Genomic DNA, 26,910 nt, shown 5'->3' with positions numbered 1-26,910 from the left:
CTATTTACAGTGAAATGTTCAGAATTCATTGGACTGTGTACTTAGGTTCATTCTTGTTGTGAATGTAATATTTCAGTAAAAATATTTTTAAAACTCCTAGATCACCTTTGGATGAGCATGATAAGGACTAGCAAATCTAAAGTTTTCCAGTATAATATTATTGTAATAAGTATACATGCCACATCTTTTAAAGTTTGGTTGAAGGTTAAACTTACAGAGTACACACTGTAACACTTGGTATAAACAAACAATGTGTTTTACAAAATATTTTTCAAGGTGTTGACTTTGAAGCCTTTTGACTTTGGTTTGATACTTAAAGGAATAAGTGAAGAAAGAAAAAAGAACTGCAATGAAATTCTAAAATGGCTTAGGGTGGAGGTGCTGAAACCTTGTTTAATTTTACCAGTAATATTTCCTAATTAAGGTTAGTAGTAGTATTTTTCACATCCTGTGCCAGGGTCTAGCCCCAGTGGATCCAGGGTGATTCGAAGGTGGGGACGGAGTCGGCGTCTTTGGAAAAATACATATTTAATCACAGATATAGAGAGATTAGAAACGGATAGTGTAGTAGGAAGATTAGTGGAGAAAAAGAGGCTGAATAACTTGGATTATGTGGAATAGCATCCATGCTCCAGATGGGAATTCAGCCAGAAAAACGGGAGCAAGAAAGAAGCGACATGGGGGAATCAGTCTTTCCGGAAACTGATCCGATTTCTTTATTTTTGGGTTTGCTTATATACCTTTTGTTACACATAGGGATGAATACAGAGTCTCGCGGGGGTCAGCAGTCCTGACCTTTATCGAAATCAGGTGCTTCACATAAATGTATAAAAAAAGGTACATCATCTTCTGGCCATGAGTGAGACCTGCTGACATTTTATGATCCTTTCTTTCTGATAACCAAAAACTTATTTCTTCCAAGGGTGTTTTTTCTTAAACCAGGCACCACCCTCCAAATAAAGTTACATTCTTATAGGGTGAGGGTGTAGTGAGTTACAATCAAGAAAGGAATTTATTTAACCCAAGGTTAACAAGATTAATCTTAAAGGTTAATACTTATTTCTCCTATATGCTTAAGGGTTAATACTTATTTCTCCTATATGTTAGTTATATTCATTATAAGGGTAGGGAACATGGAGATTTAGCAGCAAACATCAGCCCAACAAATGAAAATCTTCACCAATGCTCCCCTTAAGATCTATTTAGTCTTAAGATATGATAAAGTTACATTTTTACATAGCAAGGACACAGTGATTTATAACAAAGTACAGTGATCTATTACAAAAGAGAAAATCCATTAACTCAAAAAGTCTAGTATTGCTAACATCAAAAACTACCATATTTCCTTTGCTATATTCCAAATACATTGATTAATATATTCCCAGGTGCCTAAGAATATGGAGGCCTGGCAGCAATCATTGACTCAACAAGAAGAAAAAGCCCTATGCTAATTAAGACTCTCAAATACTCCAAAACTCTGTGCTGTTTATGGTTAAGAGGTAGTAAACAATCATGTGGCAGGAGTATGGATAATCCTATCACACAAGCTAGTCTGTCAGCAGAGAGGTTTGACCTGAGACATCCTTGTCCCACCCAGAGCAGGGAATTAGCAGCAATTATTGACACAACAAATGAAAAACCCTTCACCAATATAATTCCTAACCAACCCATCATACTAATAATTTCTAACTCCCCAAAAGAATTTGCCTTTAGTAAGTCTAAAACATCTCATGCCTCTCAGGTTGGGAGGCTGTAAACAATCACACGTGGCCGGACAAACCTATACAGGTGGGCTAGATAACCTTCAGAGGAGTCCGTAAGCTGAAACACTCTTGTCACGCCCAAGAATTTTTATTGCCTTGGAGCTGCACGTTTACTCCTCCGAGAGAAACGGTTATGGGGGAGAGCCCCCGTAAAGTCAGAGGTGTAGGTGAGAGCATAAAACAGACCCTGGTTTTGGGGTTAGATGCTCGGGAACAGGGGATTTCCTGAGGCTTGATCACGCCTTTGCGTATGCCAAGCCTCGTTCCTCATGACCTTTGCCGTGGGCGGAGTTCCTCACGCTGGCCCCCGGCAATCCTAAATTTATTACAAGAACTTTTTCCTGATTTATTTTGTCCTTTGTCATATTAGTAAATAGTAGGTGAATGAATTCTATGAGATTTCAGCTGTGTAGGCATTAAATAAAACACATCAAAAAAGCAGTAACTCTTCCCTTTAAAAAGTGTGTTTGATGTGCAGAAGAAGGCAAATGAAGGATGGAAAAACCAATATTAAAGTTTAATTGATATCCTGCCCTAATGCTATCTTGATCATTTCTCCTATGACTCTGAAACTTTAACTCAATGGTTAAACAAGTAACAAAAACAATTTTAAAATAAAATTTGGATAAACTCAACTGATTGCTTTTATAGTTTGGTATTTTATTGATAAGTTTGTGGAGTTTCTTCCTTAATATATATGCTCATTATTGTAAACTTGGGGAAAAGAGAAAATTAGCAAAATTATATTGTGTGAATATTTATATATATAATAGTGCACATATTTTGGGATTCCCTGGTGGCTCAGACAGTAAAGTGTCTGCCTGCAATGCGGGAGACCCAGGTTCAATCCCTGGGTCGGGAAGATCCCCTGGAGAAGGAAATGGCAACCCACTCCAGTACTCTTGCCTAGAAAATTCCATGGATTGGAGGACCCTGGTGGGCTACAGTCCATGGGGTTGCAAAGAGTCGAACACGACTGAGCGACTTCACTTCAGTGCAAATATTTATATATATTTGAGCTTATGTATATTTGAGATTTTTGGTATACCTTTGTACATAAAAGCATTTTCTTGTTAAATGCTATTTTCTTAAGATAGATGTTTAGAGGAGTGTGAACATTTTTAAGATTTTTGATAGCATATTACTAGATTATTTCCAAAAGTGTTGTGCATTTTAACTGGTTATATGTGATGGTAGCAAATTTATTACATCATTACCATTGTAACTTGACTTTTTGAAACATTACACAGGTTAGATATTGTAGTTTAATAGAGTAATCAGAATCTGGAATAACTACCTGAGTTTGAATGACAGTAAGTGTAAGTGTGTGACCCTGGGCAAGATAATTAACCTCTATTTCACTTTCAGTTTTATCATTAAAAATTGCAAATTAAAAAAACTTGTTTGTATATTGGGACGTGTGAGCCCTATGTGGGGTTAAGACATATAATGCTCTTAGAGTAACACTCGAAAAATATTATAGTTTTGTATATGTAGATTTTTGTAAGTTCTATTTTCTAGAAACCAGTTAAATATAAATTATTTATGTTTGAAATCAGGGGAATCTTCTAGAGAGTACAGTAGGGAAAAACAAGAAAGATCTGAAGGCTGACTAGAACAGTACATCAAGGGGCTAAAAGGATGACCTATTTAAGGAGAGATAAGAAATGATCAAAGATATAAAGTAGAAATAGTGTTCAGATATTTATTAAAACTATTAACATAGATTTGCATCAAACATCTTAAAATGTTAAATAGCATTGATTTGGAAGAAAGTTTTGTGCTGGTGATTAGTGTTATTATGAAATTTAATTTGGAATATTTTTCCCTTGTTCAAACAGCATAAAATGTGCATGATAGTTTGTCATTAAAATTCATTTGCCTTCATATACTAAATTTGATTCATACTTATATCTTTAATATTGATGATACATAATGTATTATTGAAGGTCTTTTAAACTCATGTTCATTCTCAGTATGGCAACTGGAGATCAGTAGTGTCATGATGAGTTGATAAATACGTTTTTAACATACTTAATATTCATATTAAGTGGTTAATGATCAACAGTCTTAAGATTTCTGAAGAAAAATCTGTTATTGTTAGAACCTAATGAATATAGAAATGGATTATTAAAAATCATTCTGAACCTCTAACTGAATGGAGTTTCTCTGTGTGTAAAACTAACTTCTCTCCCATATAAGATATCAGCTTCTTGACTGTGCTGTCATTTTCGATTGGCTGAACAAAGTTCTTTGATTTCATGATAATTTTGTCAGTTTTGTCAGTCAGGGTCTGCTATATGCAGGATTGATGTGACAGAACTGGGTAAGCCATTTCTGAGTCAGTGAATTGGTGTTTGCTGAGGTACTATTCATTTCAGGCCTTGCTTAGAAGTAAGTTTAGTGAGAAAATCAGCCAAATAAATACACTTAATTAGATATAAATTATAAATAGATCCTAAAAATAGTTAACTAATTCCCCACAGTACTATTGAAGTTCAGATGCTAAACTTGGCAAGTTATAACAACACATTATAAATACATAAATACAAATAGAAGCATACAAAGAATACTATGGGAATATGAAAGAAGGTGGGGGGTAAATTAGGAAAATCTTCTTTGAGGGGATGATGCTGAAGTTATATGTAGCCTGGCCAAGAGAGCATAGTTTACTTAGACGAATGGACAGAGGGCAGGTAAGAATAGTGCCCTTGGAGGAGTGAAAGATCTGTATTATGTGGATCGCATTTATCTTCTTTTTACAGATTATTTGTCAGGTATTTGTAGGAGAATACAGATCTGAGAACAGTTTGTAAACAGAAATCCAAACCTTGGTTTTGGAATGTGAATTCTAAAAAAATTAACCCAATAAAATGTTAATACACAAGAAGTAGGTTAATTTGTTCATGGTTTCAATTTTTCAAATGCTAATTTATTTTTAAAGTTATCTGGTAGTGTCATGTATGTAACAATTACCTGACCTTACACCAGCCGCTCTCTAATTCTGTATCTTTAGCATTAATGTTTGATGAGAAATAGTTAATCGTGTTAATGTTCAGACTACAACCAGTAAATGGAAATAATTTGTTTATTATTTGGAAAATGTTCATACATAGAGCAAAATGCAGTATAATAATCATGTTCCTGTCACCCAGAACTAATAAATGTGTTACTTGATCATATTTACTTCTAGTATGTTTTCTCTTAAGGAACTGTTCATCCTTTTGTTTATCCTTGAGAGCTACCTCTGATAATATGTACTTGTGCTTTTTTAAGCAAAACAGTTGTGTGTCCTTTAGATATCCACATAAACACATATATCAAATGTACTCTTATTAATTTACTCCTGCAACTTGCTTTTCTTACTTATCAGATTAGCAAAAATTAAAAATCTCAACACCAAGTGTTGTCAGGGTTGTGGAAAAAAATTTTAGTAATATTTACAGAAGTTCAAAATGTATACTGTCCAGCACTGGCATTCCTAGATGTGCATCTGAGAAAAATTCTTACACATGAATACTAGAAAACATTTAGTAGTATTTTCACTTCAGAATTATTTGTAACAGTGAAAAACTGAAGCAACCTAAGAACCTACCAATAGGTGAATGGTTAAATAAATTTCAGTCTCTTTCTGTGCTCTACTTACTTCATATTGCCTTGCAGCATTTAGCATAATAGATGTTTAGTTTTTATCCATCAAGTTATTTATTAGTACTTTGAATGTGTACACACAAAACAGTCTAGTTATGACGTGACATCTTCATTATGAAGGAGTGATACTGATAAATGTAAATCAGCAGCAGGAGCAAGAAAATGCCCTTTTTGCCATTCCTGATTTTTTTTTTCTCAGTCCTGGTTCCCAAGCTGTTTTTCCCCTTCTCTTTTTGTTTTTCAAACAATCCTGGGGGTATTTATCATTTTTCTAGCTCTTGATCTGCAGCCTTTATGATGGAAAAAGGAATTGATACCAGCAAAATACTTGAGGTGACAAACTGCTAATAAAAAATGAGATCTTTTTTATAAGTAACATGGGCAGCCTAGTTATGGAAGAAGGGGTTAAGGAAAAAAAAAATGTTTCTTATCTGCGTCACTGTTTAGAGTTTCTAAAGAAAGTGAATCAGATATATAGTCCTGATTTGAATAGTTTCTCTTAAAGATGAAACAGATCTTAAATCTAGTTCCTCCTCAAGACTGAAATCAGCTACCAAACCAGCAGTCAAGGAGCAGTCCAGAAAGAACAAGAATACCTTTTTGCCCTAGCTTGGGAGCTACCTGTGACTCAAGCAGTTAAGATTCAGCGTGCAGTGCAAGAGACTCCAGTTCAATCCCTGGGTCAGAAAGATAACCCAGAGAAGGAAATGAGAGCCCACTCCAGTATTCTTGCCTGGAAAAGTCCTATGGACGGAGGAGCCTGGTGGGCTCTAGTCTATGGGGTCAAAAAGAGTCAGACACGACTGAGTGGCTAACAGTTTCAGTTACAGGGAGCTACAGCCTAGTTAGCACAGTTAATGTAAAGGAGAGAGAGGAAGAGTTCTCAGCACCTCCCTTTCTTATTTATAGTTAGTGGAATAATTAACCTTAATCATATCAAAAGTGTAGAACTTACAATTGGAGAAATTCATTAATTTATTCTGGAACATTGACAAGGGATAACACTTATGAAGACTGTGTTTTATATGCTATAACTTACATAAATCTATTTTTGTTTATGAAATATGTCAGAATTCCTGACCTTGAGTAATTCAGTCTTTTGGGAAAAAAAGATTCGTAACTCAAAAATTGCATGAGTGTGCCATTAAGTTTTATAGGATGCTCTTGACAAGGGTGACATTAAACTTCTACTTGGCTGGGGTGGGGGTGGGTCTGAATCTTTCAAGAAGAGTGGAAAGAGCATTCTAGGCAGAGGGAACCATGCACTGGATGTTTTAGAGACCCGACACCACATAGCATTTTTGATTAATTGCGCATGGCTCAATTGCTCAGGAAGTATGAACATTGAGATGAGTTGTTGACTAAGCATAAGATTGAGCTGAATGGATAAACTGGGGCATTTATTAGGTAAAGAGATCAAAAGATACTTCACTTAATAATTTTTAAGGTAGCATGTACCATATACTTGTCTGCCCAGTCTTTTTATCTCAATCTAGGCTTTGTAACCTCTAGCAATAACTGAATTTCTACTTCTGAATTCTTTTCAGCAAGTACCTAACCAAACACTTACTGTGTATCAGCCACTGTTGTAGGGAATGGGCCTACATCAGTAAGTAGACAGATTTTCTGCCTTCATGTAGCATATTGTCTGGTGGCTAATACTAGTAAGTAAATAAAGAACTAAATTATGGCCTGCCAACTGCTAAATAATATAGGTAAGTGTTGCAAGTATAGGAACCTACAATAATGACAACAAAGTTCAAGTTGTGTCTTGAATGATGAGTAAGATTTGGTGCTTCCGAGGTGGCACTAGTGATTAAAAAAAAACTTGCTTGCTTGCCTGCCAATGTAAGAGACCTGGTTTGATCCTGGCTCAGGAAGATCTGGTTTGATCCTTCCTGGAGAAGGAAATGGCAACCCAACTCCAGAATTCTTGCCTGGAGAATCCCACGGACAGAAGAACCTGGTGGGCTACAAGCTATAGGGTCGCACAGAGTTGGACATGACTAAAGCAGCTTAGCCCGCACGCACAGGGTGAAAGTGAGGATAGAAGGAGAGGATTAGGAGGTTTCTAGGCAGAGGAAACTAATTGAAAGTGTGAAAACCCAAAGGTGAGAAATAGCATATCAATTTCCCAACAGGTTTCTCTGTTCCCCCCACAGCAGATTAATCCTTTAAAAAAATTAAAATTGTCAGTCTTATGTTTAGAATCCTCCGGTGGTTTATTGTGTCTTTCAAAATAAAATTCAAATTTCTTGCCATTGTCTACAAAGCGCTATATGATCTGCCTGGTTTTTGATCTTAGCTCACTGAGTCTGGCTTATTCCATTGCAGTCATCCTGGCCTCTTTGCTATTCCTCAAATTCCAGATATGATTCTATATCATAGCCTTTGCACAAACTGATCCTTCTATAAGCTTTCCCCCAGATAATCTGCTTGGTTGTTACCTTCACTTTGTTCAGGACAGTGTTCAAGTCAAAGGAGGCCTGAATTGATAATACTCAATAAAACAGCAGCTGCCTTAAGCCTACTCTCATTACTTTTATCAGCTCACTCTGCTTTATTTTTCCTAAGTAGCACATATCATCAGCCTGAAATATGGTTATGGTGGTGGTGGTGTATGAATTATCTAACTAGATTGTTAAGAACCATGAGGAGGTACTTTATGCATTTTTAATTACTGCTTTCCAAATTCCAGCAGTGCTTTGCACATAATTGAATTATTTTTAAACATAGATGAATTTTTTGGTATAATTTGTAAAACGTGAATTTTTCTTAAAACGATTTCTTACAGCTTTTTCAGTTTTTTAGGTATCAGAAACATTCACCATATGTATTGATGTATTTTAAATTCAGTTTATTTTTATTCTTGATTTTGAAGTTTATCAGATTAACAACATATCTGAGTCACTTGAAGTTTTGTCTATGTAAATCAGTATTATAATAATAATAACTACATTTTAGTAAGAAATACATAGGCAGTTGTTTTCTAACAAGCTACTTTTTCCTAAAATGTTATTTTATTGTATCATCATCTAATCACAGATATAACCACAATATGTTACATAGTCAGTGATTCAACTGTTGTACATTTTAGTTATTTAAAACAGTAAAATTTTATACTGTGAGCTCTGAAAAATATATTGGTTGAGCGTAGAATCATAGATTACCTAAAGTATGTTTTCCACATATTAATAGTCCTAGTAAATGCTAATTATCGTTCTCTTATTCATCCTCATATTTCCTATGCTCTCGGTTTTGTTAAACATACATTATTCCCACTTTCTCAAAGCATCATCTGGGCAGCCTTGAATAGAAAACAGTCATGTTTTTTATTGAATAAGCAATCAAGTGACTCTTCACTGCAGAAGAGAAAGGTGAACAAGGGTGGATTTTAAACAATTTTTATCTAATTTCTTCATATCACGGCAATGCCAGCTCTTCCTCTGTTCTTTTTTCCTATGTAGTGCCTTCCCAGTCATGTTCTGTTGCTAAAACCACAAGATGAGTTGGTAATGGCCACATATTAAATACCAGTGTTAATTTTTAGGTCATTAATTAGTAGATCATCAAAATATGAAATGTTATGATGTGAGGATTACCTATCTGTCACAAATATAAAGTTTTTTCTCTTGCAAAAATTATAGGGGATGGAGTGTTAGATCTCTCTACAAAGAAAACCAGCATAAAATCTGAAGAGTCATCCATATGTGATCCTTCTTCTGAAAATTCAGTGGCTGGGTAAGCAATATCTAGGAAATATAATTTAGTATTAATATAAAATTATACAGAGAACTCTTCATACTACTCTGAATAGACTGACATAAATAGTTTTCTTCCAGAATTTTTGTCACTCATAAATGTGTGTCTTTCATACCTTTCATTTGTCCTTTCTCTTTCTTTTTTATTCTTTCTGTTAAAGAAAAGTTATCAGAACAATCACCAAACTTTAGTTCATGTTACTAAAATGAACTACCAACTTAATCATAGAATACAAACTAAGAAGCAGGACGAGTAGAGAATTTTAAATTCAGTATTTAGGAGGCAGTTTTAAGGAAAATATGTAATTTCACTATTTAATTTTTTAAACAATCAACTAGTTTTAAAAGTACTATACTTACTAATTCTTATAACTAATTTACAGTGCTTAGCGTTTTTTCATTGTGTTTTAGGTGTGGTGGCAGACTTAATATATCTAGTAATCACCACAGAAAGTCCTTTCATGCTTTGAAAGCTGTTTAATTAATTAAATCATTAATAGTGAAGTGCTGTTCTGTTGGATTTTTGGAATTTAAGGGGGGTAACTTTTGCATCTTCCATTAACAATTTGCATAGGAAGCTTTTTAGTAACATTTAAATCTCAGATACAGAGTGTAATTTTTTTCAACTAAGGCTGTAATAGCTTTTTGAGTCATAAGGTATAAAGAACTTTCTGTTAAAGAAACTTTGAAAGTTATAATGATACATTCAAAATAGAAATAACATGTATAAAATCTAAAAGTATTTTACCCAATATAACATATCTACTTGGTTCAAATTTTAAGTTTTTATCTAGAGAAAAATATGGGGTGTTTGTGTTTGGAAATATTCTTACTGCTACAAATTTCCTTAAAGGGGTTGACTCTTTTATTACTTGTTTAGCGGTAACGTCACATTTCTACTAACAAAAACTCCTTTAGGATTTGGGTATTTTATATAATGGAACTCTAATTGTAAAAAAATTATGTGTTGCTCTACAAGCATCTGTCAGAGGAATAGCAACATCATGAGAATATTTTTACAAATACTGAGTTAGGATTTTATGTTCTTGGAAGGTCTGCCCCTTGAGGCCACCGTATGATTGACACATTGTCCTACCAGGACTGTAGCGTTTGCTTTGATAAGGAGTAACTACTACATCTCACAGACTTAAAAAGTGATGTTACCTAAGCAAGGAGTATAATAAAGGAGTGGACCCTCCCCTTCCATAGCTGTGTGAGAGTCTCTCATGCATCAGTTTACCATCGTTTCATTCCATCCATCCAGGAGACTACACAGAAACAGAGAGGACTATGTGGAAAGAAGTGCTGAGTTTGCAGATGGTTTGCTCTCAAAAGCTTTGAAAGACATTCAGTCTGGAGCACTGGACATAAATAAAGCAGGCATACTTTATGGCATACCTCAAAAAACTTTACTTCTCCACTTAGAAGCCTTACCAGCAGGGAAGCCTGCATCTTTTAAAAACAAAACTCGAGATTTCAATGATAGTTACTCATATAAAGACAGTAAAGAAACTTGTGCAGTGCTGCAAAAAGTAGCCTTGTGGGCAAGAGCTCAAGCAGAGCGCACAGAAAAAAGTAAACTCAATCTACTTGAAACCTCAGAATTAAAATTCCCAACAGCTTCCAGTTACCTCCATCAGTTAACTCTACAGAAAATGGTTACTCAATTTAAAGAAAAAAATGAAAGCCTACAATATGAAACACATCCTACTGTACAGTTAAAAATTCCTCAGCTACGAGTAAGTTCTGTTTCAAAACCACAACCTGATGGTCCTGGTCTGCTGGATGTTATGTATCAAGTTTCCAAAACCTCTCCAGTCCTTGAAGGATCAGCCCTCCAAAAACTGAAAAATATACTCCCTAAACAGAACAAAATAGAATGTTCTGGGCCTGTAACTCACTCAAGTGTTGACTCTTACTTTCTACATGGGGACCTCTCTCCTTTGTGTCTTAATTCTAAAAATGGAACAGTTGATGGAACCTCTGAAAATACTGAAGATGGATTGGATCGAAAAGATAATAAGCAGCCCAGGAAAAAACGTGGCCGTTATCGGCAATATGATCATGAAATAATGGAAGAGGCTATTGCAATGGTAATGAGCGGAAAAATGAGTGTTTCCAAAGCACAAGGAATTTATGGGGTACCTCACAGCACTTTAGAATACAAGGTAAAAGAAAGATCTGGAACACTGAAGACTCCTCCGAAGAAGAAACTCCGATTACCAGACACTGGGTTATATAATATGACAGATTCAGGGACTGGCAGCTGCAAAAACAGCAGCAAGCCTGTGTAGATTACTTGTTAGGAAAACGTTTGTATGTGTGTATATGCGTGAGTGCGTGTATGTGTGTTTGCGTGTGTATGTGCACAGGTGTGTTTTTGTGTGTCTATATACACACATGTGGGAATTACAGATGCTCACTCTGACAGGAGACATGAAATTTTACAGTTCAAAAACCACTTACATGCCTTTTGAAAAAAAGTTTTATTCAGGGTTTTCACTGTGGACAGAATTATATAGTTGCTTACTTAATTCTGATAGTTTGTATTTAATCCTTGTATAAATAGGTGAAAAAGATTCAGGTTTTCTTTAGTAGTCAATAGCATAAAGCATTGTGGGAAAACAAGTAACTGTCAAGTGAAATATTTTTATTGGTGAAAGACCACTCCAGCCATTCAGTTGAACCATCTTCTAATGGAAATATGATATTACTAGTTTGTAAGCATTTTTGCATAACATACTTACATTTATTGTAAGTATATGAAACAACCAATCAAAGTTTAAACAGACAGCTATCTCCACACTAATAAAAATTAATATATACAGTATTAGTACACTACAGTGCATTCTATGAAATATGAAATGCACTCAAGTGCATCCATCAGAAATAGAAAACCTTAAATGATATGTATAATGAAATTTAATATTTATCCTTTAATAGTTGATTTAGCAGGAAGTTGGGGTTTATAAGGTATATACTTTTAAAAAAACTGACACATAGTTAACCCCAGCAGCTATAGAATCCTTTAATGTAAGATGGAATACTAAGAACAAAAAGTAATTTAAATTTAATTATTAAAATAATTTAATTTTGTTTTTCATTTGAAAAATAAGCTAATGTGTAAGGCTAGAAAAGAAAGTTGGAATGCAACTTAGAGCATGTTTATAATGTGCACAGAAAAGCTTGAGAATGATAATTTTGGTTTAAATGTGCTGGTTAGTTGATGTTATGACTACTTTAAATTTTAAGGATTGTGACACACTCCTACTATTGAAAAACCTCAGTGTAACTTTAATATATTTGCTGCTGTGACATTTCAAAACATTTTCAGTTTATCAAAATGAATTACAGATTTCATTTTGGTGGGCGATACATTATCATTTTGCTAATAACCAAATTTGCAGTTTGTTCAGGGTCTTGAATAGATTTACAAATATTTAACACTGAAGCTGTTTTGAACTTTCAGTAATGTAAACTCTCTACTAATTAGGTAGTTAGAAGCTGGGCAGTGCATTTTAACTTTTACTAGACTCATGAGAAAGACCAGTAATTTTGTATAGCAGTTTTAAAATGTGTTTCAGAGTATCCATGTTGGATTTATGGAGTATGCAGTTTTAGTGGTAAAATGTTATAAAGCATGTGCCTCCATAGAAAGAATGGGGATTTGCTTCATAAATACAAAATTCTTCGAGTGCCCCTTTTCTCTGTTAAAATTCAGGTTCTGATCATTTTTTCTAAGCCAGTTTTCCTAAGTCCAAAAGGAATACTTAAAGCTGAATTTAAAAAATAAGTGCACCTTGTCAAATACATGTGTTTTTACACTTGTGTTTGTGTGTATCTAATAATCATATATACATATAATACTAAAGAGATTTTCAGCTATTACATTTAAAAACTGCTTACATATGTTTAAAGAAACTGAAGAGTAGGAAACTACACAACCAAGTAGTTATTTGGTCTCTCAGATCTATACTGAACCCTCTTCAGTTATTAAAGTTACTTGCATACTAGGATATGAATCCTCTTGCTCTTTTTTCCCCCCCAAGAAATTATACATGATAGATTGCAAAACAGCAGATGTCAGGGTCATCTTTCTTTTTAAAGAATTAAGCCATATTTTGTGAGGGCCAGAACTTGGATTATTTAATATATTTCCCCTCCCCCCCATTGAAAAACGAAGTTAAAGTAAATGTTTCAACACAATTTTATTGACCTCTTTATACAGAACTTTACCTGCAAAAATTGGGGGGTTTGAATGCATTACATAATATTTATATTGTATTGAGCTTTTTTATTCCTCACACTATATTTACATTAATAAATTGATTGAGAAGTTTATAGTAAAGGGATACTTACAGAACACTTTTATATCATTTAAAAGATGACCTGACCAAAAACTTTACAGGATTCATAAAATCAGGGATCATTTTGCTATTGACTTCACAGTGATCAGTAGTTTTATAGGTAATATTATAGTTAATTTGCAGCATTTTAGTACTCGTATTATTTATTTTTGGTCAGAAATAGTAAATTAAATATTTTTTGATAGTTTATAGGTAATGATCAACCCATAACTTTTAAAAGAAACAAAATGTTTCTAATTATTGAGTTAACTTTTGATTATACAAACTAGGAAAGGCAGGGAAATTTATGGGTTCCCCTTCTCCCCAATGATTCTATTAAGGTATTCTTTATGTTTAACTTTCAAAGTACTTTATAAATTTAGTTACCAGTTACTACTTGTTAATTGACAATTTTCTGAAAAATCCAGTTTCAGCAGACTTTTAGTGAAGGTGAAAGCAATCCTTATGTGCTTTCTACTTATTTGAATGTTCCTCAAGTATTTTATATTAAAAAAAAAAGAAGGAAAAGAAAAAACAGTGCCTCTGTTTTTAGAAAACTACTGCTCAGTAAAGTTGTTTAAACCATTTCTGGTAGCTAATGACAATTTTATATTAAATTGTATACTAACTTTAGTGAGACTGATTTTTTTAGTTGTTTACAGTACAAATACTTGTATTTGTTCTTTAATTACAGTATTTTCATTGTCGCAGTAATTTAGTAAAACTCTGTGGCTGCCTTGATTTTGACAGATTTTGTTAATATAAACTGATTGTTAGGCAATTAGTTATATTTATGCATAAATCAATTGCACTATAATTCATGAATTATTTATTACAATATTTTCTAATGAATTCATGTATCTGTCTTGTGTTGTAAATGTACTGTAATTCTGTTTCTACTTTGTGTTGTTATATATCTAAATCTGATTGTATGAATTTTAATTGTTCAGTTAACGTGTTTCTAGGTTGTAATTTGTAGTAAAGCACTTCAATGCTTTTGCACTTAAATTTACAACACTGTTGGTGTGTGATTGATTTACTCATTCATTCAGTAAAAGAAAAAAAGAAAAGAAAAGAAAAAACTTGACTACACTGACTTATTTGATTCACTCTAGGAAGCAATTTTTTTAATATCAGTAATAGAAATTGACTTTTTCTACAGACAACTCTCAGCAACAAAGCTTATAATGGGAAAAATGGATAGAAACTTACCAAAAAATAAGCAGGATGCGTTTGTTTATAAATCAAACAAAAATTAGAAAAAATTTTAGCACGAAAAGCAGTGGAGCTGTGAAACATACAATTTTAGAATCTTTATGTAGTTAAGTGAGTAAATTCTAGATTGGAGGCTTATGTGTATTCAACCATTTATTCATACATTCGGTTTTTCTTTGAGATTCTAACATACAAAAAATACAGAAATGAAAATAATTAAAGCCAAATAAGTATATTATGGAATTTTCTAATTTGAGAACTTAGTTATCTAATATCTGAGAGAGATGTATAAAATCCTAATATCTGAATATCTAATTAGTAACTTTTTGAAGCTGTTCTTCCTATGACATTAGAACAAAATTATTGGCCCCTATGATATTGTTGAGATTTTTGAAGTTCCACTATTAAAAATAATCAATTGAATAAGAAATTCTTAAAGTATAGACTTCTTGGAATGTCAAAAGAAAGCCATAAAAATCTTTCAATGATTTTCAAAATAACACTAATCATTAATTTTGATTAGTTCTGCTCTAGACTACTAATGGAAAAGATTATTTGAGCATTTCAGGAACTGTTACGAGAGCATAGTAATGTTTAAAAAATAGATAATCTTTTTCTAAATTTGCAAAATTTGCTTTGGTGTTTTTGCTGCTACTCAAACAACAGAGTTTTATAAAATGTAGATACAACATTGCCTGCTTATCTGTGAAACAGGTTAAACCAGTTTTAGGCAGGTATTTTTATGAGAAACATGTAAAATCTCTCTTTAGTCACAGATAGTTTAATAGGCCATAATATAACTTTTAAACAAACGTGTTGGAAATGGATCTGTCAGAACTTTTGGGATTTTCTTTTGCTTGTGTGAAAATTTTAGTTTTTTATTTGCTGGGAAAGAATATAATACCACTTATATCCTCTTATTGATAGTTAACATTTACTTGTGCCTTTATTCTCTATATATGTTTTCTGAGTTATACAGTAGTGAATCTTTGGAGTTAGTTCAATCATTTTATACTCTAACCATGAAAAAATTTACAAAAAATTATTTTCCAAAGGGAAGGGATACCGAGGTCATGTCCTGTCTTCATCTGTCTAGAGATGACAGTAGACTTAAAAATTTTTATTGTAATTTCATCTCTTCTCTCTGTTTGATAACTTCTTTATGTTAAATCCCATGCTAGTTTTACTAGCAAAACATTGGTTGAATCTAGTAAAATTATCTTTTTTCTAGAAGAATTTTTATCTAATCTGAAACATTTGCTTTGATGTTTTTGCTACTCAACAGAAATTTTATAAAATGTAGATAACATATTGCCTACTTATCTGTGAAACAGTTTAAACTGGTTTTAGGGAGGAACTTTTTAAAATCAGTTTCACGTTCATTTTAAAAATTATTTAATTTTTAATATTGGTGAACATAATAACCCTTTATTTAAATAATATACAGTCTTCTTTCACAGTTCATATCAGCACATTTCAGTTCCAACCCTAAATAAAATTTGTACAAACCAGTAACTAACAACAACAAATATAAGAAATCACAAGTGGGAGGCTGTTTTCATGTACAGAGTTTGGTGATATGTTTAATTTAAAGATACTTTTCTGAAACAGAATTCTTTTAATATATTTTATTCTTCTTGCTGCTGGTATTGGATTAGAAAGATTTTTTTTTTATATAGACTTATACATTGGTTGCTAAGTAATCCTGGGTTTTAGTTTCCATTAGATTTATGTTAGTTTCTGCAGTGGGATATTTTCCAGCATTTGAAATTAAATAATTAGGTAAGTAATGCCTTTAGTTTTGCTATAATTAATTTAGTATTTAAAATAAATTAAAAATAGATTATATTTTTAAATAGCTTAAATTTTTATTTTATTACTAGGTTAAAACGCCTGTTATTTATATGAAATCTAAATCCCTTAACTTTCCTTTTGACTATACAAAACTTTTTATTAGTAATTTTATTTTCACTACCTTGAAAAATATTTTATCTTTTTTTTAAATAAAGGTATTAAAAGAAAGATTTTCTCCTACATCTTATTTACCTTATTTGTACTAATATGGACTGATAACTACCAAATAACTTATAAAATGTCTACTTTACAAAAATTTTAACTCCTTCTGAAGCACTTTCCATTAAATATTCTTAATATAGCCAAAGCACTAAACATTAGCAATCTGTAAATATAACTATATCTATCAGTAGCAGCCTTTATATTACACCAAACGTAGGGTTTTGCTTTGACTCATATTTTGTCATAGGAAATTATCATAAGTGCTTCATTATATTTTTGGTAAACAATAATCAATATATCACTTTCACAGCTCTCCATAGGAATTAGGAGTCCAGCAATATAAAAATATCTATTTCAAGCTCTGTTAAAATTAAAATTCCTTATGATATTAGTATTTTTGCTGTAATTCATTTTTTGTTTGATTTTTATTTTTAGTTCAACTGTTGATGCAAAATCAGAGGAAGCTACTAAAATGGAAAAAGGAAAATCAGCATTAAGCAAAGTTTTGGAATCTTTGTGCATACATCACCAAGAACAAGTTTTGGCTATGTTGAAATTTCTAGTCCAAGAGCAGAATGCTGCTTCTCTTTGCTGTTGTAATTCATCCTATACTGTGTCTTCAGAGTCTCAGAATCCCCTAATTGAAGATGATGTAGATGGTCTGTTGTGTAGCTGTGAATATAGGCTGGCAGAAGGAGGGTGTTTACACAATGAAAGACAAAGCCCTGGTTTTGTGCCTCTGCCAGTCTGTATTAAAGATTTACATTGTTTATCTTGTCAAACTGTAACTATTGAACACATTAAGAAGGTAGTGAATAGAGGAATTGCAGACAGTTACAATTCTCACAGGTTCTGTTCTGGACTGTTAGCAGACATTCATTCCACAAAATCAGGCTTTCAGAGTCCTCGTTCATCAAGGGAAATATGTGATGTTTCGGTAAATCTTCAAGATGTTTGTAGATCTCGAAGTCCCTCACCCCCACCATTATCACCTGTGCAGGCTGAAGGATTTGAAAAATTGAAAGATGTCATCTTGGAGTGTTCAGCCTTAGAAAATAATAGACTTGAAACAAGTATTAACCAGCCTCCATCTCTGACACCAGCAGAAATAAGCAATGATGAAGATGGTCATGAAGGTAAAATGCCTAAAACTAAAAAATCCAGTAACTCTGATTCTTTGCTCTTAGAAGACAGCAATAATTGTACTACAAATCATGAAAAGGGTGAAACTACTATAATTTTTCAAGATTTAATGGATCGTATTAATGAAAAATTAAAGTCAATAGAAACAATAGATATGACAAACCTTATAAAATTATCTAGCAGTGATTGCAATACAGATAATGATTTAAAATTGAGAGATTTAATAACCTCTCTTTTGCATAATGCAAAGGCCAGTGATTACAGTTTTATGGAATTGCTGAGTCAACATGATAAAAAGATAGAAAATAAAATTATTCAGACAAGATTTCGAAAGCGTCAAGAAACCTTATTTGCAATGCACAGCTCTCCTGACTCACCCATATTCAGAAGGCAGTCATTACAGATAAAAAGAGAACTTGCTAGTCTTGATGAAAACTTTATGAGAAAAAAATACACCGAAAAAAATCCAAGGAAGTTTTTGCGCAATGATGAACTCTTTTCAGCAGACAAAGAGCAATTCTATCATTGCCAAAGACCTTTACAGAATTCTAAAAGCCTGCAAGATAATAATCATGTGGAAACATCATTTTTACCAGATTATGGATTACAGTCATTGCAACTACCTCTAAATAATTTAGAAACTAACTTGGCTTTTGATGCATTTTCAGAAAGCTTTAAAACAGCTTCTCCTGAGAAAATGAACATAAGGAGATCACAGGAGATATCTGTGGCTAGGAAAAAGTTTTTGCAAAATCATAAAGAGAATCCAAAATTAGAGAATACTCAAACTCCTTTGAAAAGTGATATCCCTGGACTTTTGAGCAGAACCAAACGAAATATTGGTGGTATTCTATATATGTAACAAATAATTATGTTTTCAAAAAATCCCCTAAGGCCAAAAAAGTTTCTGACTCTACCAAAGGAAAAGATGAAGTAAAAAATATTCAGGTTGAAAGCTCACATAGTATAGATTTAAACAAAATTGCAATGAATTCTAATTTACAAGTTGTTGTGGAACGTTTGGAAGATACAATAAATATGGCCAAAAAGTCTTGGGATAGTCAGTCATTATCAGAAGGGTATAAAGCATCCAAGAAATTGATAGAAGTTGATGGTAAAGATCAACCTGCTGGTAGAAATATGACTCTGACTGTAAGTAGAATGACATGTAAAGAGAAAAGTTTATCAAAATCCATAGTAGCATCCACCAATATTAAAACCAATCATATACCTACAATAGATTTGAATAGCAAACGACTTAACCAGAAAAAGTCATCTGCTTTAAACACAAGTAGCTTGATTTCCAGTGTTGAAAATGTACCAACAAAATATGAAGCCATTGAAAGCTCTTCTTTTGCCACCTATTCTAGTCCTATCAAACTCATGTTTTTATCTGAGGTTAAAAGCAGTGAAGGAGTCAAATATACTTTAACTTCAGTTGGTAATTCCGAATCAAATCGTGATTTTTCTTCTGAAAAGCAACCAACTCAAGTAACTGAAAATAGAAAAGAAACAAATGAGACTATCCCAAATGCTAACTCTGCAAATTATAGTTCTAATCTTAATGATAGTGACACTTTCCAAAAAGAACTAAACAAATTTAATTGTGCAAAAGAAACTGCAGAATCCTCTGCAGTGTTTACAGATGATATAAAGAATGATAAGCCACAAGAGTTACCTAAAGAGTATTCAAGCAGTATGATTGATTCATCTTTTAAAAGAAAACCAGGTAGACCTAAAAAAATAGGTCCCCAGGTTGTGAAACAGATAAAGCGACCAATTGGAAGACCACCTAAACCTAAAACTGACCAAACCGACATCGCCATTTGCCAAAATGAGTCCATTAGTGCTGAAAAGAAAAGCCCAGAGTCTCTCATATCAGAAGTAAAAGAAGGTATACATCAGAAGAGTATTATAGTAACTGTTATTTATGGAAGGTCAAGAAGAACTAAAAGGCATGTTTCTGAAGGAAGCATAAACAAAAGCAACTGTATATCTTTTAAAAATACTGTTACTGATTTTCCAACAGAATATAATAGTCTCAGAAATATTAGAGAATATGACACTGACTTGGGTGAAAGAATAAGTGCTATTTCAAGTTTGACTACTGAAAGTGAAATCTTGGGGTCTGGCTTTGAATATGTTAGACCTTTCAAGAACAAGCCTGTGATACCTCAACCTTCCAAGAACATTATTCGACCGAATCAGAAGCCTTTGGCAATAATTAGGAAGCCTGGTAGACCTGCAAAAGTGAAAATCTCTGGCATATCTGTGACTATCAGTAGAATTTCACCTCAGGAGAGAGAAGTGAGTATTAGCAGCTGCTTACCTCCTTTAGAACAAGAGAATATATTCCAGAAAAATCTGCCTGAAGAAAATCACCAGTGCACCATGGAAACAAGGCACACTGAAGCTGACAAATTCAAGAATGAATCGAAAAGTATGGTTGCTGCTGTACCTTTGAGACATTCCATTAGGGATCGAAAACCATCTCTGCATTTCTTACATTCATTAGCATCTTCTAGTTCACTTATTTATAGAAATTCCCTGCTCCATAAGTCATATAAGCTCCATTTGCAGAAAGGTAAAAGTCAGGAGGACAAACATAAGCAGTCAAGGATTAAAATAGCTTCCAAAGGTACCCCAGGAGCTAGAAATTCAAGGAATGCAAAAAAGCATTTGGAAGATAAATTAATACCCATTTCTGAAGTATCCTTGGACCCTATAATTTCATCAAACCCTTTGCTCAGGTGGTGGGCTGCTTCTACTTCAAACGATTCCTTATTAGAGGAATTAAACAATAGATTTGAACAAATAACAAATGCTTGGGTGCCTGTGAGTGGAGATGAAGCTGAAAATTCTGTTCATAAAAAAAGAGAACCCATTGAAAACGATAACTTCAAAATAGCAAGCCCTTTGGAGACCTGTCTTTTAGAACTTGAGGTTTCACCCGTAAAAATGCTTTTTCAGAAAAAGTATGATTTGAATGAACTCTGTACCTGGTTTATGCAAACAACAGAAACACAGTCTCTTTCATTAGTTAGAAAAGCAAATGCACGGAACCCTTTGGAAGTATTAAACACCAGAGAAATTAAATTAGGGACCAAATATTCTGATTTTAATACCAGCCCTTTCAGAAAGCACTTTAAAAAATTTGCACTATCTTCACCTTCAAAGTCAGCAGGGAAGTTGCATATACTGCATAAAATGGTTAGCTCCCCACTCTTAAATGTGAAAAGTAATTTAACACTAACTAGATTAAAAAGAACTGAGTTTAAGAGGTTGCATCATGAAAGGTGGAGAAGAGAGGGAAAGCTGCACAGCCATGGGACAGGTGCTTGGATATCTAAGAGGAGGAACTTGAGATTTTTTTGCCAGAACCAACTTTTGAGTAAGACTGAGGGAGTAACAAATACTGACGTCCCACTCCAAGGAAAAAACAGAGTAGATAATCAGTTTATTTTCCCACCTGAGATCAGAGATAACTTTTTGCCACAGAGGTTGGCCATGTCTGATTTCAAAACACATGCTAGTTTAGAGAATAAATTTAACTCAGAAGCAAAGGAGAATGGAACAAACTGCAGCCAAAAAGATTTTGAAAAGGGACCAAGACTAGGCAATGTATGTTCAAATAACTGGAGGTCAAAAACCTTGAAAGACTGTAGAATATTTTTGAGGAAGATCAACTATCTTGAACACAGAAATACTTTTAAGTTAAATACCATCATTTACTCTCCTGAATCTGTTAACTGTGGAAGTAATCATCAAACTCACATAGAAGAATCAAAGCGCTTTACCTTAAGATCCCAGTCTGCTAGGCAAAATTCTTTTAAAAAGCAATCTAAAGAAATAGAAAATGCTAAAGCAAATAGTCCTTCAAGTGATAAATTTACTGCCCAACTTGAAAATAGTAAATTAAATAAATATGTTAACTATGACAAGAATCCTTCTGATAATTGTGAAGTTCTTAGCAAATTGAACAAAAGAAAAAGACCACCGTGGAAGACCACAGAAATGTCAACAAAAAGACATAAACGACAGTCTTGCAACAGTGGACAAATGGCAAACTATTATTCAAAATACCAACTAGGTAAGTTTTTCTCTACTTAATTTTAGTTTCATTGTAGGTGCCTTGAGTGAAATATCAGATGATGGCTAGAAAAGGAACAGTTGATTTAGTTTTGTTTCTAAAATATTTGGACAATCTAATTTCTTGGCACCTAGTATGAAACTCATAAAATTAGGTGCTGCTAAATGTCCCAGTGCACTTCCCCACATCTAAATATGTCCAGGATTTCAAGAAAAGTATATTTGAGACATAGAAAGCTTCTAAAATATTAATGTAAATACTGTCTTCTTTTGCATCTGATCTAATATAAAATATAGAGAACAGTATGCCCAATATGCCCAAGTAGCTATCTAAAAATTTACTACTATACTACAAGCTAATATATATTTATTGTCTAATGATAAATTAGTAACTTTGAGACCATCTGGAAAGTAAAAACTATCTCATGGTTAACTTGATGAAGACTATAACATATATAATAATCCTAGAGTATCAATCTCGCATTCACCATTAAGTTGTTAGGCCCTTTGATACTGCTTTGGGAACCACTTTTAGAGTCTATTTATTTAAAAGTGTCAAGATCTTTTTCCAATACGTCAGCAACTTATTAAATAGTTTTTTCATATGTGATGTTGATTCCATGGATATAAAGATGAAGATTTCTTTGTAGAGATAATGCATCACCTACCAAAGGAGAAAATCATATACAGGTAATTTTAAGATAATGTTAAATTCAGAATCAGCAAGTAATTATGAGCTTTACTCAGCTATTCTAACCTGACATTGGTGCCTCAGGGAGACCGTTACCCCTTGAACCTAGCAAAAATGGGATGTAAACACTAGTTGCCATCAAACCAGTTCCAATTCTCTTCTTGATAGGTGCTAGACAATTTAGGATATGTAAGAGTGTGGCAGTGTTTGTTGATTTCTTTCCTGACATGAAAGAGTGAAGGAATGCAGGGTTACTGGGTTACATTTGGATATTTAAGGATATTTTATCATATGGTTGCATTGTTACATTGTATATTTTAGGGGAGTCTTTTGTGTGGCCCGAGAGGTATTAGTGGCTTAATTTTTATTATGTTTTTTAAAAACGTTATTAAAAGATAAAAAAACATTTTCAGGTCTTAAATTGAAACATTAAAAGCAGTAATTAAACTCATTTTAATAGGTTAGATTATTATGAACCCAAAAATTCAATTATTTAACTGAATAACTTTTATAATACTTATTTCAGTATATCTCACTTGCAGTGATTAAAATTTTTAACATAAATAATTTAAATTTTAAAGATGGTCAAATTAGAGTCTCCATTATTAAAAATGTATCAAATCTAAAAGTGACGTCCTTTGTTCCTTGGCCTAAGGGTAACTAAAAATAACACAACAAATAGTATGTCAGGAAAAAAGTGGGAAGAAGTCTAATAGTTATTTTTTTCAAAAGAGCTTATAATTCACCTAAAAATACCTTCACATATTTTTAAAAGATTGCCATGAATGGAGAATAAAGTGTAATGTTTCATTTTTAATTCTTTACACCATCCTCATTTCATACTAAAGATAGTTTGTATTGTCATTTCTCAACAAAACTGTATTTTGTTACTTCCAGCTTAACCATTGTATCTTTCTAAGGTATAAATGTAAATGTATTTTAATATGATTCTTCATCTCACTAAATATGATATCACCCTAGAAAAATAAGATGGAAGATGCCTATTGTTACTTTTTCAAATTAATTTCAGATCCTTTTGTAACATTTAAAAAAACTTTAGTATCATAATAGGAGTTGTTTTTCACCTTTTCTCATTTTAAAAATTCATAGTAGTAGTTCCTGTTCTGCTCAAAGTTTTATTTATCTTTTACTGATAACTTTCCTTCTTTGTTTTAACATTCTTTTTTTTCCCACTCAATCAACAAGGACATTATTTTTATAAAGTTGTATTTATAGCAATATTTGTTATATTATCTGATTTTTAAATGTTTCTTAAGGTGTTTTTTTTTAATCATTATTCTTGATACTCATTTTCTTTTTGCCTTTTTGGAAATGACACTAAAATTCATTATTTTATATGTGTTTTTCTTCTTCATTGAATACATAGTAACTGGAAGTTTGAGACTTTTAACAATAGGACTTTTCTAGGAAAATTCATTTGGCAATGTAATAATGAATTAATGGAATATTTCTGTTGATGAAGAGTTTTGCTTTTACTTACAAATGTCTTGTTTTTAAACTTTTCAAGATTAACCATACAGATATAGTTTAGTACACAGAAATTTGAAAACTTATACTTGATGACATTTGTACTGCTTATATCAATTGTAAACATGGAAAGGAAGAAGAAGAAGTGCAATTCTATTGTATTCTTGTTTTAACAAATACTTAATGAATGCCTACAATATGCTCTTAGGCACGATAGAAGATTCAAAAAGCTTTTTTCCTTCTAAGTAAGAAAATAAGATCTATATTGCTTATTTATTCAAAATATAGAGTGTATTTTATGTTTTAAGTGCGATATTATATGTTTTAAGGGGATAGAATGGTAAAAGTCATGTTTTGTACTCTCGAGCTTACCATCTTATGCAGGATAGTGAATAGGCAATTCATGGAAAGAGGAGTGCTATGATGGGAGAGAGAGATGGACTATAGGAGCACATAGGGAAATTGAACCCAGGGTCAGAGAATTACACAAGGATACTTGCTTCTAAGCTGGAATTTGAAGAATGACAAAGTATTAGAAGTCCAGAGTATTTCAGGCAGAAGCAAATTGCATGGGGAAAATGTGGTTGACTGAAGAGAGCAAGGTTGTCTGGAACACTGATTAATTTAGTTCATATAGCTAAGACACAAAATAGGAATTTAGGAAGGGGCAGGGGGTAGTTGAAAAAACGGCAAAAGATAAAGCTGCTGATGGAGGCATAGCACAAATTGTGAGGTCAGCATCAGTTAGTGAAAAAAAAAATCTGGAGCCCTGATAGTGGCAGTATTGGGGAAGAATGGACATATTTGAGAGACATCCATGAAGTAGAATCAGTCTTAGAGAACAGAAGAATAAAGTTTAACATCAGGTTTTTGGCTTGGACATCTGGGTAGGTGATTGTAATATCACTCTAGGTGTTCAGTTTTAGACAGATAAAGTTTGAGATATCTAGTGGGGTATCCAAGAAGAGATAGCTTAGGATGAGTTATGAGTGTTTGCTCAGGAGAGAGATCTCAGCTAGAGATAAAGATTTGGGGGCCAGCAAATAGTTGAAGCCCTGAGAGTGGAAGAGACTGTTCAGTGTAAAATGTGAAGAACAGAGGGTCTCAGAGCCCCAGAGATAGGAGAAAATAAAAGATGTGTACAAAAGGAGACTAGTGAGAGTAGCCTGGAGAGAAGAGGAAAGCCAGCACAGAATGGTGACACGAAATGTGTTTTAAGAAGGGAAAAAAACAACAGTGTAAAGTGTTAATAAGAGGTCAGTTAGGTCTTGAAATCTTCTGTGTAGCACAGGAGGTTATTTTAGAGTCAGAACTCTTATGATTGAGTAAATGCAGGAAAAAGAAATGAAAATTAGCACAGAAAAATGTAAATGGCAGATTGGCGAGGAAATAGGGAAGTAGTGAGAGGAAGCCCAGTTGAAGGATGTTTAGATGCCAATGGGAAGAAACCACTGGAAAATGAACGACTGAAGTAGAAAAATGAGATGGCAAACAGGGGAAATGGAGTGAAGCCCCTGACTTGATAGTGGGGTATCATGAGAATCATTAGAGAGATTGGTTTTGGCCAGAAGAGTCCTTTCTCTCCTAAGACATGAGAATGCATGTGTGCATGCCAAGTTGCTACAGCCATGTCCAACTCTGCGGCAGTCTGGGCCACAGCCCGCCAGTCTCCTCTGTCCATGGCATTCTCCAGGCGAGAATACTGGAGTGGGTTGCCATGCCCTCCTCCAGGGTATCTTCCCCACCCAGGGAGAAAAGCCTCATCAATTACGTCTCCTGCATTGCAGGCAGGTTCTTTTACCATTAGTGCCACCTGGGAAGCCGAAAACATGAGAATAGTGGGAGTGATTTTTAGGAGGATCCAAATCCTCCTAAAGTTTATAATTTATGGGGACAATGTTTAGGATAGTAGACTATTTTCTATGAATCAAGAGGTAATCTAAGAGTTTTATGGTAAGTATTGAGCTCTGGATAATGTTTGAAATACTGTCTCAATAAGTAACAGGATTGAACAGTTTGTGATTTTTATCTTAGTTGCCAGAATGTAAAGCTTGGGAGAAAGATGGGCCATTATACTTAATAGTAACTGTGTTCACCAAGTGGATGTAACAGAAGGAAAAGAGATCAAACTAAGAATTTATTCTTTGAGTTGTGATAAATTACATGATCAAACTACTTCTAAGAAGTCTTTTTCTAATAGCTGCACACAATATAGATTAGAAGAGAGGGCAGAATGGGGTGTGTGAAGGACCAGTTGTAAGAGACGATTTTTGTGGTGATAATGGTCTAAAATTATGTGTGACTATTGAAAATAATAACATAGACTCTTTAATGTCAGTGTTGTTTGAGTTCCTAAAGGAAATGTGTGCCTTTTCCTAATTGATACACAGCTGGATATAATAAATGGACTTTGGACACCTCTGAAATTTCAGGCCAGAGTAACCTAATATGTACTTAAAGCTACTATCCTCATATTATTTTTCCTAAAATGTTAAAGTTTTCCATAAAAATTCAAAACTCAGGTTTACACTTTCAGTTGGATTCTGAGATGACTGAAAATAGTTCAGTTTGTCAGTTTCTCTGGTTTTGTCATCTGTCCTCAAAAATGACTAGATATTTATTTCCACTCAGAATTCTGTTTTTCACTGAGATATGTAAGTGATGGGTGATTTGAAATTAATGGTATACTCTTTTAATTACCTAAAACTGAAACTAACCGTGCATCCTTCTCTGGTCCTGCTAATGAA

At 33.4% G+C, this 26,910-nt stretch overlaps 1 protein-coding gene across 1 annotated transcript in view; it reads left to right on the top strand.

The window, feature by feature from the left end:
- Positions 1 to 26,910, top strand: part of LCORL (ligand dependent nuclear receptor corepressor like) — a 170,330-nt gene that overhangs the window by 127,279 nt on the left and 16,141 nt on the right. The window contains 3 exon segments of the mRNA XM_042251264.2: positions 9,062 to 9,155; positions 17,188 to 18,734; positions 18,737 to 21,985. Coding sequence (XP_042107198.1) covers positions 9,062 to 9,155; positions 17,188 to 18,734; positions 18,737 to 21,985 — 4,890 coding nt within the window.

Source organism: Ovis aries, chromosome 6, assembly GCF_016772045.2.
Source record: "Ovis aries strain OAR_USU_Benz2616 breed Rambouillet chromosome 6, ARS-UI_Ramb_v3.0, whole genome shotgun sequence".
In the NCBI taxonomy this organism is placed as follows: Eukaryota; Metazoa; Chordata; class Mammalia; order Artiodactyla; family Bovidae; genus Ovis; species Ovis aries.
Note: the sequence above shows the minus strand (reverse complement) of the source record. Positions and strands in the feature narration are given on the sequence as shown.